The sequence below is a fragment of the Spea bombifrons genome, chromosome 8, assembly GCF_027358695.1.
Source record: "Spea bombifrons isolate aSpeBom1 chromosome 8, aSpeBom1.2.pri, whole genome shotgun sequence".
Lineage (NCBI taxonomy): Eukaryota > Metazoa > Chordata > Amphibia > Anura > Pelobatidae > Spea > Spea bombifrons.
The window spans coordinates 11810687-11830723 of record NC_071094.1 but is presented as its reverse complement, the minus strand read 5'-3'; the positions used below and the strand labels follow the sequence as shown (position 1 = coordinate 11830723).

Here is a 20037-nt window from a genome sequence, read left to right as displayed (position 1 = left end):
TTTTATATTTTCTAAGATAATTATTCACCATGAGACTGCCATAATTAACATTTTATAATATTTTTGCCGTACATTAGTTTAGTCCGTAGTATAGAGTCCAGACAGCACAAAACAGGTTCATATCTTTTTATAATGTATATCTGATGTTTGTGTTTTTTCCCTCAGGTTCCAATGTAACTGTAGTGACACTGGGTTTGTCGGAGACACGTGTGAGATTGATATTCCTGAGTGTGCGTCTAACCCCTGCCTGAACAATGCCACATGTCTGGAGGGAATCAAGAAATACAGCTGCCTCTGCTGGCCGGGTAAGGAAGTGCAATCAAAACTGCGAGAAAGAATAATAAAAAGTAAACACAATGGTACTGCCACAGGGTACAACCTTGAAGCAAATGTATAGATCAGTAATTACCTAAAGCTTTTATTGTGCACTGCTATGTGATCTGCTGAAAGTTATAATGGTAAGGGCGCATTCATCTTACCAAAAATTGCATGCAGTATTTTTGACAATTACAAGCAGCTTATCTACTACAATGCATAGAATTATTCTTTCAATCTCGCTGTTTTGTCATATTCATTAGGATAAATTACTCCTTAATTATCCCTAAACACGGTAGATGCGTCCATATATGTACAGTGTAAAATGACAGATCCTAACGATGTGACTTCTTTTGAATAGGATATTCTGGGGATCACTGTAATGTGGATGTGAATGAATGTGCTGAAGAGCCCTGTGAGAATGGGGCTCTGTGCCTGGAACGATCCAACCAGTCATACTATGGGTCTGAGCTGGAATTTAGGAGAGAGTTCAGCTACAGCCAAGCTGTTGGATATGTGTGCCGCTGCCAGCCAGGATTTACAGGTGAGTTGTTCATTATACCAAACCCAGCATCCAGTGTACCATCTACAACACACAGTCATTCTTTAACAAGGGCTAAAGACTACAAACTGTTAAAGAACAGTATAGAGGGTTAATATTCCCCCAAACCATTTTCATCTTCCTGCATTGATGATAAAAATATGGTAACTTTGCTACCAGAACCATTCAATGAAGTTTTTACTACAGTGTAAATTAAGGTGAAGAGTTTCAGTGTCGTTAACTATAATATTAGTAATCTAGTAAGGGTAAAAGAGTAAATTACTAAATAATGTAATGATCCATTGTACAGTGCTATGGAAATTGATGGCGCTATATGAAACAATAAATAATAATATAGGGCTCAACGTGTGTAAAACTAAGGTTCATAGGATTAGGGCAAATGTTTGCAAGAGACAAAAAAAATCACATGCATTGTCACAAAACAAAAAAAAAATGCAATATTAGATACAGCATACAGAATTGCATTTATAAAGTCATTTAAATAAAAAGGACTTTTCCACTAATTCTAGGTGCCATATGATGTTATTATAGTCTCCACCTCTACCCTTCGCAACAACGTGACTAGGGAGCCACTAGGTCCAGTTCAGTGGATGGGATATGCATTTTAAGGTATCTTGGGTCCAGGTATCAAGCATTGACCTCTAGCTGATTAGGTTTAGTGGCATCACAGGAAAAAAAAACTACAGAGATATTTTGCAAATCTTAGATTTTTCCATGTATATAAGGCCATGGGGCATTAGAAGGTTTATATTGGATCTGGTTCTGTTCAGTAACCAATTTCTCTTTGTTTACAGGTGAAAACTGCTCTGTTGATATTGATGAATGTGCATCACAGCCATGTCAGAATGGGGGAACCTGTACTGACCTGATCAATGGGTTCTCGTGTCACTGCGTACCTGGATATACTGGTAGGTCAAAGATACCTTTCCGCTTAATAGGTCTGTGCCATATGATGAACGACACGATATCCTACACCTGTGTTCAGCAGTTCTAAACATGGCTTTGTCTGGTGGTGCTTTGTAGAAGTATTCATAGAATCTAAATAAGTCTATGTTTTTTGTAATTAAGGGGTAAGAAAACAATATCTGTAAACCAAGATAGTTAACAGGTAACCAGCGTCGTAAAACAAATGTTCTCCCTGCCACATGTAATATGACTGTCTAGTAGATCTTCTCATATCTGTTTTTCAACTGGGCATACATATAATTTTACATCCCGTTTTTCCGGTACAGGTTGAAAAGTAGCTTTATAACCATACTAACAAATGAAATGTTTCAATTATAAGAAATATTTGATTGGTTGCTAGCGATAAGACCAATTCCTAAAATTTTCACCAGAGCAACTTTTCATGCATAGCCCTAATGTTGTTAATTATAGTAGAAGGCTTTTGAACCAATTGAGCTGTTTTGCAAAGGCCTAACAAACTAAAATAAAAACATTTATGGCGTGTTTGGCTGTCAAGGAGATCTGCCAGACTGCATCATATCCGGGTGCGGATTGGCTGCTCATATTGCAAGAGGCAATCGGATTTCTCCTTGGATCAAGAAGCTCTAAAATATTATTGTTCCTCTAAAACTGACACTTGTATGAATCTCCCTGTATTCCAAAAAATACAACGTTTTTAACTGTTAATTAGGTAATTTTTAAATTGTATCTTTTTACAAGGCAGACTATGTTAGCAATTTACTAATCTTCACCAACATGAGTTTGAAGATGGGGTTTGTATTCACTGGCTAGAACATGGAAGGTTAGCTGTAGTGTCCCTTTAAGCACATGATACTCTACCAGGTTAAAATTCAGATGTAAATTTCATAATAACTCTGATGGACCAACGAACCAACGATAGTACCACTGTCCTGCCCAGGAGCAATGTAATGTTTCTTTCCATAATATATAGCTATGAGTGAAGTTCATGTCACACAGTACACGCTTTGTGAAGTATAAACCATGTAGCTGTCATGGTTGAGAAAAACTAGACATTTCAATAATTCAATGCCAGCACTGCATGGTTCTCTTCTGAACTTTAACGTCAGCAGCTCTGGGATCTTACATCCCGCCCTAAGGCCTTTCTTTGTTGACTATTATTTAAGCATCACTGTTTCTGTATTTCTCCTTTCTGGTTAAAGGGTTTATTACTGAAAATATCTATCTATTTATCTATCTAAAAAGGAATGTAAATGCAGTCATACTTTCTTTAGTGCATTGGCATTGCCGTTTTATGAAACATATATGATGTTTATTGTGCTAATAGAACGCATCAGGCATGTAAAGGTTAAAGGGGACTTCTTGCTTCTTTCACTGCCAGGTGCAACGTGCTGCAGGTGCCTTTGCCACAAATAGATTTGGCTGCTTTACTGGAAAAAAGACAATTAGTTGTGTGGATGTGGGAATGTGGTTGGGTCAGATGATGTGGAGGAGGCTGCCCTCTGCCTTGTTCACTGCTGTGTCAGGTTCCATCCCCCAGGTTCTCGGGAGATTAAGGAAGGTTTAGGAATGTTGTGGGAGATTGCTGCAAGCTTCTCAAGCATGGGATGGTGAATGAGCTCCAGGGCTGTGAGTCATGCAACAAGGAGTCTAACTAGAGCTCTTTTTATCCCTTTGCTTCCAAACAAAACTTTAATAAACTTTATCTCCTTTCCTTTTTTCTGTTTTGCATGAAATACGTGTGTATCCAATATGTATTATAGTTACCCTATACTTAAAAAAGCATAGTTAAAGCAGACAGTGGAGCGGATAGATAAAATCTTGGGAAGAGGATGAATGAGGCAGTCAGTGGGATAGCGAGAACAAAGAAAGAGGACAAAGTATCAGAGGAAGAACAATGCCATGACTGGAATGGGACAAGGGCGAGAAGAACAAGCGATAAATAACAGAGGCATAGTGATAATTGAGGGAAATAAGGTGAGGAGACAGTATCAAATATAATAAATGCAGTGAGGCAGAATGAGGGTGCCAACAATAATTAACAATAGTTTTTGGGGGAATTCACACCAGTTTGTATTAATACATTAAAAAGAAGTACCTAATTCTTTAATACAGCTACATATTAGTTGTGTATGTGTTGATGATCTGTTATCTTAGCTCAACCCACTCCTCGAACATGGTGCCTGACCCAGAGCAGGGCCGTATTTAAGATTATATGGGCTCTGGGCAAAGCTTTTAGCTTTAAAGTGGACGGTGGACCCCCTTCTCTAGTCTCACTCATACTTGCGGCTGTCTAAATGTGATATTGAGAGGTCCCCGACACACCAGTTTTGCCACTTCTTTCCTTGGTGGCGCTGTTAGTTTTGTTTATATAGGGGCATTGTGTCTGATTCAAGCACTCCATTTAAACAAGTTGCCTAATAAATTCTGTCAGGTGCTATTCACACTTAAATTCCACAGGATTGCTGGAGTAACGGAAGGATCGCCCGCTGTGTAATAACTAGTTGATGCTGGCACTGTTGCTTTAAAAGAGTGTGCAGAGTGGGGTGAGCAGAAATAAGCCCTGAGTGAGCAGCATAGCCTGACAACTAAATAAAACTACTAATCTCCTCGACTTTGTCCATTAATCCCTCCCTAGTCTGCTTATTAGTTCAAATTAGGATCAGAGAAGCTTCGCACAGTAATTTAGAGAGAACTGTGCAGCAGGGTCAGTAAAAATCACACACCGTGACATCATTAAACAGTGACCTCATCATCTGTAACAAACGCATTGTGACATTCTTTAAATTCAACTTTTCATTGCCATTTTTTCCAGCTTTAAATATTAACAGTTATCTAAAGGCACATGCACAAAGAACATTTTTTGTACTAGGTTGAGTGAAAAATATCTTCTAATCATCTTTGGTTAGGATTTTAAAATAACATTTAAACCAAAATAATTCTAATTTGGGAGATTTTTCAGATGCACAAGTGTACAAAATGTAATAAATAAAAATCTTTCATTAAAGAACTATTGAATTAAAAAAATTACTTTTGAACCCTTTATAGAAGTTGAAGGTATGTTATCGCTGCACTGCAGCTTTTAGAATGTAGCAGAGGAAAGATTGGCAACATACAGTGTTGGGGCACGTCCCACTAAGCGGCCCAGTAATTAATTATTCTAAAACTCATTTGGTAGACTCACTGTACACTTTCTGGTCATGTACAGCATACACACCCCAAAAATAAACTGTGAGACGAGACAGTAAGGATCCAGTCAGACTGTAAATTCTGCCTAAAACCCTTGTTATGTCGGAAAACCCCAGTGGCTACATGTGGTATTACAAGTAAAACACAAAAATACTCGCTGACTGCTGGCCCTCCCATGGGATGTAGCCTGTACTTTTAAAGTTACAAGCTGCCTTCTCCTTGCCCACAGAATTGTCATAGAAATCTCTACATGGCTTCACCTGAGATCAATACGAAGGATCGTAACTCTTATTTCATGAATTAGAAATAACAGTCATCCTTACATCCTGTTTCTGTTTAAATATTATTGGAATTCCCAAAGTACTACTGAATATACTAGTATTGTACACAATGAATAGTCATTGGTTGCCTTCAAAAGGATTTAATTAAGAAAAGACTTGTACTTAAGTAAATGGACAGGGTACAAATAGAAAAGGCAGATTGGGTGAATGGGCAGGTTCTAGAGTTATTTGGTTGGGTTTGCAAGGCTTTGAAGGTTTGATGGTCGCATGTGTCTGCAGAGGGATAATGAGTGAGGTTTCCATAGTTTTAAGGTGAAGTTATAGTGTCTCCTTTTTCCTTCAGTATCCTGACTTTTTAAATCCCTGCCTTATCATACACAAAGACCATCCTTAAGGTCCTTAAGCCCCAAGACAAGGATGGACAAGTGGTCAAGTAAGGTAACCACAGAAAATGCATCATGTAGGCAAGTATTGTTTTTTAATTCAGGTTGCAGTATATATTTTCATAAACTTCTTTGGTTTGAAAGCAACTCTTGTCACCCTACCATAGGATTCAAGTTGAATTTTTCTTAGTACGAGGCTCATTATAATTGATTGGGTATGGGAATTGGTTTGTCAAAGCGGGCACTAGCCCAGTAGTCATTTAACTAAGCATTGTGGTTTGCATTTTCCTCTGTGGAGCAACATTTATAATTTTACCGTACTTGTGTCATGTTTTAATTGGACATTTGGTTAATAGTTTGTATTTTACCTTTATACTGCCTCAACTTGACTGTGTAGTCAATTCTTTTATATGTATTCTTGGTGGTTCCTACATGTATAACATAGCACTAACCCTTCCTTTGATGTGCAGAAGGTCAGAACGTGTGGAAGTTACCACAAATTCCAAATACGTTTTATAACCATACCTGGGAACTTTTGGGCTCTGGCTACCCTTGTGGGACATGCCCAGGACTGCCCGCTGACAGTCACGGTGGTCCCACTGACGTCGGTTGGTGGAACCACCAACTTGGCAGGAAACACCTCTGTTTAAATGGTAAATGGGCGGGGAGTATGTTTATCACTCATCATAACTCATGTTTAACTTTTATATCATTAGAGGGTGGTAGACAAATTGAACAATCTCCCAAGAGAAGGTAGAGTCTAATAGAGTGAGGGAATGCAAACATGGATGGGATAAGCATAAAGTTAAGTCCATGGACTGATTAAGTCTTACATCAGGAGAAAGGGGCAGACTAGGTGGGCTGAATATTGCTGTCATATTCTATGTAAATAGCAAAGCTCAGGAATGGTAAGGACTGTTTGAATTGCTTCAAAGAGATATGATAAACATGGAAAGTTTAGATATGGCTAGGAAACTATAAAGCTGAACATGTGTGCATGAATTGCAAAAATGGCAGGGTTGGCAAAGGGGAGCTGCTCTGGTTTTTTAAGCACTCGAGTGTATAAAGTGACAGGGTCCTTAGGTGCCATTCACACTGACTTTATCATTTGTGTGTTCCGTTTATGGATTTTTTCCTAAAAAAAAAATCTGTGGCTTATTCAACTCATTTGCACCTTTTCCTACTATACCCCACCTCTTCCTAGATTGTAAACTCATTTGAGAAGAGTGTTCCTCAACATTTGTGATACACTACTTGTCATGTTTACATATTGCATAGCGCTACGCAACATAAATAAAAAAAGAATTATACTATAACTGGGCTAAAGGTTGCCAGCCCAACTTCGATATAAAATATGGCAGATAAGCTACCTAGTACAAGTAAACCACTTAACAATTCTCTTACCATAATTGTTTTTTTTTTCTTTTGTACACCCCTCAAAAACTATGCAAAATTATTTCCGCAGAGAATATTCATAGTAATATTAATAATCCACCATGAGTGTGGCTAGTAGTTAAGCAGTTAAAATGTTTCCCTCTGCCCATAGCACCCTAGAATGGCGAAACACATGACCGTAACTTGGCTGAGTACCACGGTTCCTTTGTGTTTTTTAGTATCAGGCTGTGCTGAGCACGGGATTAAACGCTGTCTTTTGGAAGAGACAAGCTGTGCTGTTTGCAATGTGTCTCGCTGTTCCTGGGGTGCCTTGTGTCTGCTATCTTCTGAGCTCTCTTTCAGGATGTACACCATGCAGAGCATCAGCTCAGCATGTTATTAATGCATTAGACTGCAGGAGGAAACTGATCTGTCATTTCTACCAAATATACACTCTTTATTGTAATGTGATAGAACAAATCTCACACCACTCTCACAGGAACCTACCAGTTTGTTTTACTACGCATGTAATAACATTATATATATCAGTGTTTTTATATGCATTGCTATATATTTTTATGTATATTTAAATATTTATATGTAGTTATTATATATAATGTTTGGTGGAAACTATGCATCATAATGGGGAAGAAAACCAATTCTCCTTGAGCATAAAATACAGTGCTGTAGGTTAACATCAACAAAAATCTTTAGCTGCAGACCTAGAGGCGGCCATTGTTTTCAGTCATGTGATATCCTGTGTGACACACCCGCTCAAACACCACTCTCAGCCGATTCTTTCTGGCAGTTGTAATGAATTTTGTTTATCCGTAGACTTTCATTAGTGATTTCCACCTATCCTCCTTACTTCTGGGTGATAAACACAGACTCATTATATTCATACCTGGGAACTCTCCGGGTTTGGCCTGGAAATTTTCGGGTGAGCGCCGCTCCTCCGGGTCAAGACCCGAGTCCTCTGGGTGGCGGGAGCGGGGTCTTGATGCGCCCCGCTCCCCGCCCATTTTTTCTTTAAATGGGAGCGTTTCCCGCTGCCGTCAGAGGCAACCCCCCCCCCCGACGTCAGCGGGAACTCCCATTAACGTCAGTGGGACCGGCCACCGACATCACCGGGACCGCCCATCAATGTCAGTGTGCAGTCCTGGGCGCATCCTATTATATTAAAACTAGAATTGTTTTGTAAAGAAAACAGCACATTATTTCTGAAAAAGTATCTGATCTGATACTGTAATAAAAAATATTGGGAGTTCCCTTTTAATGTGGTAGTTATCACTAGTTTTGGTTTTGCTTCAGTGATGAGTAACGTTATGCATATTCACTGACTTCGGCAATGCACATACATATTCTTCACTTCATCTCTTTTCACCTTGGAGCTGATGGAAAAACCCAGAAGTGGCCATATATATATATATATATATATATATATATATATATATATATATATATATATATATATATATAACTTTTTCTCTTTTTGGAGATCATTTTTACGGTGTTGTTGGTAATTGTACAGAAAAATAATAACAATACATGGAGGAGAATAAATAATCTGAGTCAAAACATCATTGCAGTATAAACCAGCACAGAAAGTCTACGAAACCAAATGTTTTGCATTTATTCCCAAGAAGCAAAAAAACAAGGCTTAAGCGAACAGGTTCACGTAGTTTCTGTCTACATTTTTCTGTATGTATAATGATAAACTAAATGTGCTTTCATTGTGCTGTCCATTTTTATATATGTTTTTATGTTGGTGCAGTTATGGCTGGGCATTTTTGTGTAATATTTTTTGTTTTTTTTATTTGTGATAGAAATAATGCAGCTCAATGCCTTTCGGTGTTGTGATTTTACAGAGATCCCAAGCTTTTCATTGTAATTCGTATCCGCAGAATACCGTGCACAATGCTTTAATAATAAAGAAGTTATTACATGGGTGTTTGTAGTGGGACAGAGCAGAAAAGCATCCCATGAGTCAGCAGCGACAGAAGACAGCTGTGAGCTTGCACTGGGAACGGATTAGATATGTTGCTCAGTTCTCTTGCCGGATACAAATCCAATCTCTTTTTGCCTGACTGGCACGAGGAGGAGAGATTGTTCTGCGCTCCATGCTGCGCCCATCGCTGCCGGTCTTCTGCTTCTCTCTTCCCCAAATGCCTGTGATCACACCATGAGCAGAATAACTGCCACAGTCATTTGGATTGCGATCTGTCTGCTCGCAGGTAAATAATGTATATTCAGAAGTCAAGCTCGTCGCTTAGCATTGAATGCCCTGCTAAACTTTCCTATCTTACTGTGGGGAATGGAAGGTGTGCTGCTAGAGGGCAGGGTGGCTCGGGCTTATTTTTTTTAATTCTTTTTTTTTTGTTTTGTTTTGTTTTACTATAGTGTCTAATTATTATTAATTTGTGAATATTGTTTTTGGTTTTTCATTCTACCCTCAACTACCTGCTTCTAAACCATATCTAAATATTTTAAGGTATAAAATGTTGCGCTTGATTACCTTGACTACTTGTGTGTTCCTTAATACGTTTTATATTTGGTTTTGTAGTAAGTGATTTTTTTTTTTTTTCTATTTTAGACTAAGTTCAAAACCTAGATGACTTGTTTTGGCAAAACTTTGCAGTCAGGGTGGTTGATTCTTAGAACAGCTTCCCATGAGAGGTGGCAGACGCAGACTTATTAAGGAAGTCTTTCTATACACATAAGGACGCTCAGAATAAGAAGGCCAAGTGTCTAATAGGGTCTGAGTGTTTTATAACATGTCGGAAAATGACATACTTTGCTGAACATATTGTTCTTGTCGGCTGTCAAATTCTTTTGTAAATGTTGGCTATATAATTACTGCTCCATGTCTGTTCAACCTGTTCATAAATAGCGCTATGGTAGCAAAGGCTTTAGGGGTTGCCATATCGAGAACAAGTGATATAAAACATATGGCTAACTGAATTGCTGTTGGCAGGTACGGTGCGATGTAAGTGTGTTTACTTTTAATAAGGGAAGTGAGATTCCTCTGCATTCCTGAATGGTGTATTCTGACTCCTGAATTGTGTTGATGTAGAGATATTCTTGCTGTCCTCTCTAAAGGAGTTGTTGGCCTGCCCCACTAAATAATCACTCTTGGTGTGGGCATCCCAATTTGTAAAATCATCGGCTTTAGTTGGTTACAAGTCACCACTGCTTATGCGGAACATAAACTATAGAGCGTATTTATCAGACTTGTTCATTCTAAAAAATAAAATAAAAAATGAAAAATGTGAATATTTACAACATTTTTCATTATCGAGTGCGAATCAGTCAAAACAAATGAAAAAGTTTAGATAAGCTAAGAAGGAGGGGGTTAAAAAAAATCTTAATAAAGTTACTACTGGGAGTTGGGCGCGCAACTTCAGAGATCGCAGTATAAAAAATATTGGCTCGCTGTATTTTCTGGATCCTTAATTTCCTTTCCCACTTGTTCACCTGACCCCCCCAGCTGCAGGGAGAATGCGTTATGAGCATGTCATTGCACAATAGTAGTGTTTGCGCATGTGCAGACAGACCTGGCACTGCAGTGCTTTTGAGCAGGATTTCACAAGAAAACCAGAAACAAATGTATTCTTTAGAGAATAGATTCTTTTAAGTGTTCCCTAAAATAACGCAGTTACTGTTTTAAGAAATTAAATGTATTTAAGTTGACAGGATAAAAGTAAAAACAAGTTATGAGGAATACATGTATGGCTTAACGTATCACAAACGGCATCACAGTAGAAGAAGTTATGAGGATAAAAGAAAGATCGGTACATCTGAGGCTGGAAGTGCCGAGACTTGAGATGGGAACGTTGAGGAGGATTGCTTTAGATGGACAATGGCATGGAGTGTAGACACAGAGATGTGGATTATATACAGCTGACTACTGGAAATGGGATGAATTACAGGTTTTTAACTATTGTCAAAGCGACATAAACAACATTGGAGGATACCATGCGTGGCATAATATGGCAGCAGGGAATGTAAAGGGTTTGTTGTTGGCATGCATGGTATTCTCTAAAGCACATAGCCGCTTACCTTTCCAGCCAATTGAGACCAAGGTTTGTCTAGACGTAATCTTTAGCTTTATATATCCAGAGAATGGATGGCGTGAGGCGGATAGAAATTACTACAACTCTCGGAGAAGCAGGAGCATTAAAATGATCTGGTTTTCCAGTAGCGAACGATCATCCAGTTAAGTATTATGGAAGTTACAAGCTTGGAACAGCCACCAATACCAGGCTCCGGCTACTTAGTTGCCACAATTATTCAAACCCAGCAATTATTCTAACCGAGTGCTCTATACATTAACCATGCTGCTAGTTATTTATTTTAATATTTATCCTGTATGTTAGGAATAACAGGCGCTCCCCCAGCTCTTGTTAAATTACAGCATTTATGGTCTTCTTCCATCGCTGAGCAGGTTTCATGCTCACCGAGGATCATGGGAATTGCAGTCCCACAACAACTAAAGAGATGCTAGCAGGCTACCCCTGCTTGCCTGGAGGGCTTTTGCGAATCGTGGTAAAATTCCACAGCCACACGTACATATTATTCTTCGGCTTTTTTGATTTGAGATCTGCTTCTGATTATTGCCCCCCTGTTATTATTCTATTCCAAACAAACTCCTGTTTTCATTAAAGTTGGATTCATTCTTTATTTGAACAGAGTTTACTTTTGCCGCTAGTGTAGATCAGAGGGAAATAAGCATTCCCACTTGTTCGAAAATCCTCTTGACTCGGTTTTGATATGTCCTGCTGCCCGCACACCCCCCTCCGTAATCTTACTTACACATCACACAGATTTGTCGCATTTCCTGGCTAGCGTGAATTTAATTTCTTGTTTTTCTGGCGCACAGATCAGTTTAAACCCCGATTCGTTTGCCACATGTCATGTTTATCGGATTATCAAGGTAATCCGCCCAAGGCAGAGCACACGCGAAGCTCCTTATTACGGGACAGATTGTTTGGTAAAATATCAATAAGACGTGGAGTGAGGGATGCTTCATTAGCGGATATTTTCATAAAACAGTCTCACGGCCAATTTATTGAATCAAACCCTTTACATGTATAATCCGATTTCATAAATGTCTGTGAGGCTTCCTGATCAAGTAGGATCCCATAATTTAACGGCCTCATTACTAATGTTGAGGTCTAAAGAGGGTGCAAGCGTGTGTTCCTGGTTGGAAATGTTAATTATAAATGTCCTAAACAGATAACTGCCCACTGTCATAGGTTTCTAATCATAGCCCCATTGTTTTGGGGGGGGGTTTTATTAGCCTGATCAGTATCCAACCGAGCCCCAGACTTTAAACTGTTGCTTTGATCATGACATATATATATATATATATATATATATATATACTATATATTATTTTTTATGTGTCTTTTGAAAGAAAGTCCTCCTTGCGTCCCCCTACTTTGTGATAGGGATACAGCTGGTGCTGCTAAGTGAGAGACTATTAGACGTGGACTGAACAGAAAAGAAATAAGGATTTATTTTTAAAAATGAGTGGGTCAGAGCTCTTAAAACCAATAATACAGAGTCGGTTGGCTGCAGTTTATGAGGGGGGTGCACACTTTGATATTTGTAGAGCCCTAAAAGAAACCAAGAAAATAAAACCGGAATGTCAGATGTTGCTGCAAAATGCCCATTAGCCAGTCAGGGCCTGCTCGGGGTAAACTGGGAAATGCTTTGCTGTTTATGCTTTGGCCAATTCATATAACCAAAACCTCTCATTTATATTATGTTTATATATTTGTTGCCAACTTTATTAGGGTAAGAAGCGCAGACAGTTTTTGTTTTTTGTATACATTGTACAGCCAATACACTGTTTTTGCAGCATGCTTACACCTGTTTGGTAGGCCTCGTATTATACATTTGTATTATTTGAGCCTGAGACTAGCTTAGCGCACCAACATTTCTTTTTTTCCCTGTTTAAAAGTTTGTCAGGTATGGTTCACCAAGTCTATTTACTGTATGTGACTTTGGGACCAGTGGATAGCTGGATGTAGTTGAGAATAACTTATTTTATATTTTCACACCAGGGTGCCAAATGGATATGGATGCCAAAAAAATACTTGTGGCAGCCGGTATGCGTTTAGAAAGAAAGAATCATGAATCGTGCCTGCCGCTTTCATTTCCTCTAATGCTATTCCCGTTCCCCTGTTTATTCTTTGATTGGCAGTGTTTATGCCTACATAACAAACTGTTTTGCTCTGCCACTTACTGAAATTAAGATATCCGCTACCTATTTTGGTACAGTGGCACTTTACATTAGTAAATTGCATTTTGAGGTTTTTTTTTTATCTGGACATAAAGACATTATAGAATAATACTAATAATACTAATAATAATAAAAGAGGTGATATGAACACAAAAAACAAGGCTTTAGGAACATCTACCTTAGTTTTCTACCAAATCCAACAAGTACCCTTAGATACCTTTAGATACGGCATGCTCACACCAACTTGAGTGTTTGGATTGCTACCCAGTTGACATTTTTTTATAGCCAAATTATTGTTTAGTTATTTTTCCTTGAAAATTATATTAATATTATATCTTTAGTTACCCTTCCTGGCAATACTTGCTGCTATAATTCCACAGAAAAAAACATTTCTGGTCACCAATAGAAGTGTACCCAAATTGTCGATGATACTTTATGATTATTTGTCAACAATTATTTCGGCCCACCGGGCCACCAATATTTCAGGTGTTCACGATGCAGAAAATAGCTGCACAGAAGAGTTTTTTTATCTGCTAAAATATGCTATAGCAGAAATGTCACGGACCCATAAACATTATTATTATTATTATCTTTTATTTATATAGCGCCAACAGTTTACGCAGCGCTTAATACAATACATAAATTCAAGGGATATGACAAGAGAAGAATTGACAGACTAAGACAAACCGATACATTTGGTGGAGAGAGCCCTGCTCGCAAGCTTACAATCTAGAGGGAAAATGGGGTGATAAACATAAGGCATAGAGAAAGGGTGAGAGGTATTGTGGGGGTATCAATGACAAGGATGTTCTAGCAGCTAAGATGGTATGCTTCTCTGAAGAAGTGGGTTTTTAGATGTTTCTTGAATGTCGGGAGGGAGGGTGAATTCTGAAGGTTCCTTGGGAGCAGATTCCAGAGATATGGGGCAGCTCGAGTGAAATCTTGTAGACGGGAAAAGGAAGAGGTGATGAGTGAGGAGGAGAGCCTTAGCCCATGGGAGGAACGTAGGGATCGAGTAGGAGAGTATTTGCTAATGAGGTCAGAAATGTACGGAGGAGCAGTATTATGGATGGCCTTATATGTCAGTACCAGGATCTTAAATTTAATTCTAAAGGTAATTGGGAGCCAGTGGAGGGATTCACAGAGGGGGGAAGCAGAAGAGGAGCGACGTGCAAGGAAGATGAGCCTAGCAGCGGCATTTAGGACAGACTGTAGAGGAGAGAGTCGAGACAGTGGAATGCCAACCAGAAGAGTGTTGCAGTAGTCAAGACGGGAAATGATAAGTGAATGAACCAGAGTTTTTGTGGATTCTTGGGTGAGGAATGGGCGGATACGAGAGATGTTTTTTAGGTGCAGGCGGCAGGATCTGGCGAGGGACTGAATGTGAGGGATGAAGGAGAGGTTTGAGTCAAGGATGACCCCAAGGCATCGGGCCTGGTTAGTAGGAGAGATAGTTGTGTTGTTAATGGTGATAGAGAATTCAGGTAGTGGAGTGGAGATGGAGGGAGGGAAGATAATGAGTTCCGTTTTAGAAAGATTAAGTTTCAGGTAGTGTTGTGACATCCATGAAGAAATAGCAGACAAGCAGCTGGTGATCCGGGACATGAGAGATGGAGAGAGATCAGGAGAAGACAGGTAGATTTGGGTATCATCTGCATATAGATGATACTGGAGGCCAAATGAGTTGATTAGTTTGCCAAGAGAGGAAGTATAAAGAGAGAACAGCAGAGGACCAAGGACTGAACCTTGGGGGACACCAACCGAAAGAGGAAGGGGCGATGATGTGTTGCCTGAGAAGTTGACAGAGAAGGAACGGTTAGACAGATATGAGGAGATCCAGGAGAGAGCTATATCTCGAATGCCCATAGAAGCAAGTAGGTCAAGAAGAAGGTGGTGATCAACAGTATCGAAAGCAGCAGAGAGATCCAGTAGAATTAGAATAGAGTAGTGACCTTTAGCTTTGGCAGAGAGCAAGTCATTGGAGACTTTTGTTAGAGCTGTTTCAGTAGACATAAACATATTTAGGAAGGAGAAAAAAATATAAACCTAAAAAAACATTTTTAAATGCCCATATTAATATGCTAGTAATTTCTTTAGACATTCTTAATTCCGTATTTATATGGTTCCATAAAATAATGGAAACTACCTATAATCATGTTCTTTGTAATTAGCTGTAAAGCGAGAGACAATTTTTCTTTACAGCTGTTAATAGGATTTGGTTTAAATGCTTGTTTTCGTCCCTTTTCCTTCTCAAAGTTGTATATTTAATCACTATTCTTTTTACTTTAATCCTCATGTGTGTTAAGCCATGAAAGGTTTGGATTTGATTTTGGTTCTAGTGAAGAAAACTAATAAAAAAGTTTCATTTTTGACTTTAATAACCATACATTGATACTTCAGTGCAGGAGCGTAACTAGAAGACCCAGGGCCCCGGTGCGAGAATCTGTTAAGGGCCCCCCCACCGCCAACCCAATCTACCCCCTTCTCACACTATCTACCCTCTCCCTACCCCCCTTCTCACTATCTACCCTCTCCCTACCCCCCTTTGTGCAGTCCTGTGGTGGGGGCGTGAGGCCTCTGTCTCGCTGCTCTGCCGCGGTGCGCACAACTTCACTGCTGAGCGCCGGCATATGACATCATATGCTGGAGCTCAGCGTGAAGCGCCGGCACCCGAGACAGATGCCCACGCTCCCATCACTGCAGTCGGGGCAGCGCTGAGGCAGGCGGCGGCAGGGAGCAGAGGAGACAGAAGGGTGCCGAGCGGTTGATGAAAACGACCGCTCGGCACCCCTTGGGCCCCCCGGACTGGCAGAACTCCAGGACCCGGTCGCAGTCGCAACCCCTGCGACCCCGGTAGTTCCGCCACTGCTTTAGTGAATGTTTTTTGGAAAATCGACAGATCCGCTTTAAGATGAATGTATGTTTTTTTTTCTGTATATCACCCCGTTATGTTTTTGATATCGTTAACAAGAAAATTCTTAATTTACAATGTATTTCTCAAAACAGTGCATTTATGGTTTAATTGTGCTTACCAAAATGAAAAAGGGAAAGGAAGATTAATTTGCTGGTTTCAACCCTTCTTAAAACTCTCCATAAAAAAATATGCAGAGCATTATGGATCGTTAGTCCTTCTATTAAAGGAAAATGCATAAATAAGGTTAGGTGGAACATATATATATATATATATATATATATACTTTACATTGTAGCAGAGGGTCATTTCTTCAGTGTTGTCACATGAAAAGATATAATAAAATATTTACAAAAATGTGAGGGGTGTACTCTTTTGTGAGATACTGTATATATAACCTATATACTCTATATACCATATATATACTGTATATAAAATTAAAGAAATGTAACAAGTAACCTTGCTTTTTGCTTGTGTTTTCATAGGTGTAGGGTGCAATATTGACATTGATGAGTGTGAAATGAACCCATGTGAAAATGGGGCGAGCTGCATGGATGGTGTTGCCGATTATTTTTGCGTATGCCCAGAACCTGCCGAGGATGAAATAATTTGGGGAGGTAAAAACTGCTCTGTGAAGCTGGAAGGGTGTGTGGATCACAGCTGCAAAAACCAAGCTTTCTGCATCCCAACGTATGAAGACAATGTCCATAGTTATATCTGCCAATGTCAACATGGATTCTATGGGGAGGACTGTTCTATCCCCACAACGTTCTCCTTTACATCAAGCGGATACATTATGTATGATCTGCAAATCATTAACAGGACCAAGAGGTATGCTGAGGGCATCAAGAACCAAGTAAGCGTGCGATTCAGAACAACATTACCAGACATGATCCTTGTGTACCGTGGTAATGAAGACAACTATCTAATTCTTGAGCTCCATAATGGACTGTTACATGCTCTCTTCAGGAGAAACAGTTACTTAACTCATTTGACATTTCATGATCACAGAGTAGATGATGGTTATTGGCATAAAGCAGAGGTGTTAATTGATGATTATATGCAGCTTATTATTCACGATGAAAGTTGCAGCAAAGCTCTTTGTTCCATAACACAACCCATCAGTGCTGAGTATGATTCACAGCTCCCAGAATCTTTAAACAAGGTCTACATTGGGGGACTTGCTCAAGAGTCCCTTCTTAATAACAGTTTGAGTTTACAGAATTTCACTGGCTGTTTGGAGGACCTGGAGATTGACTTCAGGGTTCAGCTGCCCCAGAATTTTAAGAGTGATGCTTCATTTGAGGTGGAGATTGGGTGCAATAAAACGGACTGGTGCCATCCCAACCCATGCCACAATGAGGCACTTTGCATTGATCTGTGGACCAACTTCAGATGTGACTGCCTCAGACCATATGAGGGTCCCACTTGTATGTACGGTAAGGTTTCATCCACCAATAGATTATGATTAAGAATGATTAGAATCCAGACTTGCACCATTTCCTTTCTTGTTAAATATGTGCCTCTGTTATACACATCACCAACGGATTCTCATGACCAATGCACTACACATTATCATTACGGCACTGTGTATAAACTGTTCGAACACCAAAAAAATTACACGGAGGCACATTGGATTTAGAATTGGCCGCGGCATTTATTTACTAAATGCCGCGACATTGTTTATTACTCCAAATTTAACAGTATTAAAGAAATGTACACGTCTTAAAATTCTGAATTTAAAACTGAACCGACCATAACTTAATGGTCCTATTGACGACACCAGCCCCGCCAGATCTAAAAACCTCTGGATCACTCCGCCAGATCCCAACGCAATCCAATGCAGCATTCCTCCGCTGAACTCCTAGACTCGGGGAGGTAGGGCGGGAATCTTCTCTCCTCTGTATATCAGTTTGAAATAATAAATATGGTTATTTTCACATAAATTTATACAGTATATTTTCCCTCCAAAATAAATCCCACCCAGGTGATACTGAGTCGCTGACCGATGTTTGACCCCAAATCCTCCCCCAGTTCCTTCCTGAGTGCATGGCTGGGTCATGTAACCCCTTCTGCCTATACGTCTCCAGGGGTCTCTTTTAATGCGGTTAAAAATGTTTTTATTGTTTGGGGATTTAAAAAAAAAAAAGATAAATATGGCACTTATTTGAGTACCTAAACTTTTATCAAAGGATCCACCTAAGCAGAGAAAACTGTACAATAGCATGGATTATTGTTTTGTATGTAAGTATTGTCATAAATCAGGCAATGCTTAATTAAATGTACCTTTTATAGTTTATTTGTGAAATATATTCATCAGAGCAAGTTAGAAAAGTAGGGAAATGTTTTGCAAGAGGGATTGTTTAATCCTATTCACATGGGCTACTTTAAAAATCAGATTTACAATATTCATCTGGGGTTTGCCAAGTTTACAAAGGAATTGCTTGGACTCCTTGCTAATTTACTGGAGCATTTCTGCACAACCCATATAAATCGGTGGGGACAAAAACTTGTGGGAGATGGAAAGTGTTAAGATTGAGCCGGTGGTTTCTCTTCCACAACCAATGAGTTGTTCCATTTTGCTCTAACATATTCCTGACCTTCTACTAGACTCTGGGATTAGGGAGTTGTATGTTTGTCTATGCATTGATGTGTATTTTGTTTGTTGTACAGTAGAGGGCTTTCCACACTTTTTCACTTCACTGCTAGCATACTTAATCTATGCCTGGCTACCTATTTAGATTTACCTGCAAGCATCAGAGATGTGTCTATTCTGCACTGATAAGATCAAACAAAACAGCTGTAAATAAACTCTCTGTGCTGATGTCAAATAAATTATCCAGCAAATGCAAATGTAGGAGCCCATAAAACAGTGGGTAAGGTTTAAAAACATAACGTACATTGCGTCTTTATATGCCCGTCTCGAATTTTTACATTGCATTACACATCTAGGAAGAATAGTTGAATCTACGAAGGATAGATATCAAATGGGATATTGAAAGATCTTCTTGATATTGAAAGTTCTGCATTGAAAGTTTTTCTTGTTCTCTTCTTTGTTTTCGCCCAGAACACATACCTGGAACATTTTTCAGAGAAGGAACTCCAAGCTATGCCAACTTCACCGTCATTGAGAACCTAGGGTACAATTTCAGCGTCTCAGCTTTTATTAGAACACTTAAACTAGATGGCCTCTTGTTGCAGATCAGTAATGGTACCATGAATTACTTCAAGGCCTACCTGCAGAATGGTTGGCTTCATATAGCATCTCCATCTGTGCCCACTCTGGTCTTCAATAAAAACATCGCTGATGGCAGGAAGTACATGTTAGATATATCTGTGAGTGAAGGACTTGTGACAATCAAACATCTGGAGGTTGAGACACAATTAGGGCAGCTGTCTCCAGTGTCTGTTGAACAAGGAGATGTCATTTACGTTGGAGGATTGCCCCCAGGATTAAATACAGATCAACAGGTTGGATACTTTAAAGGATGTCTTCAAGATGTGAGACTGAACAACCACCGCTTGGAATTCTTCAGACTTGAAATGAATAACACCGATGCGGATGGGATCTCCTATCCTGGGAATATCATTAATGTGACCCGGGATTGTGTGTCCGATAATACGTGTGAAGTGAGTATACATTAAACAAAAAATACAAACTCATGTAGTAAAACATGGTAGACTTGCGGGGTTTTCGTTTGAACCGATGTATGAGATTTGGAGATATTTGGTTTAGAAATAAGACTTTTTTTTTTTTTTTGGTTTTCCATATTCAAATGTAAGTGTAATATGTTTGTCGTGCAATCTCATTATCTTTCTATTTGCACATATTTTAATAATATAACGCGTAC

General features: G+C 39.3%; 1 protein-coding gene across 1 annotated transcript in view; it reads left to right on the top strand.

Moving 5' to 3' along the window:
* Window positions 1-20037, top strand: part of CRB2 (crumbs cell polarity complex component 2) — a 44686-nt gene that overhangs the window by 17426 nt on the left and 7223 nt on the right. The window contains exons 4-8 of the mRNA XM_053473728.1: window positions 166-305; window positions 677-859; window positions 1672-1785; window positions 16672-17625; window positions 19254-19816. Coding sequence (XP_053329703.1) covers window positions 166-305; window positions 677-859; window positions 1672-1785; window positions 16672-17625; window positions 19254-19816 — 1954 coding nt within the window. The remainder of the gene's footprint in view (window positions 1-165; window positions 306-676; window positions 860-1671; window positions 1786-16671; window positions 17626-19253; window positions 19817-20037) is intronic.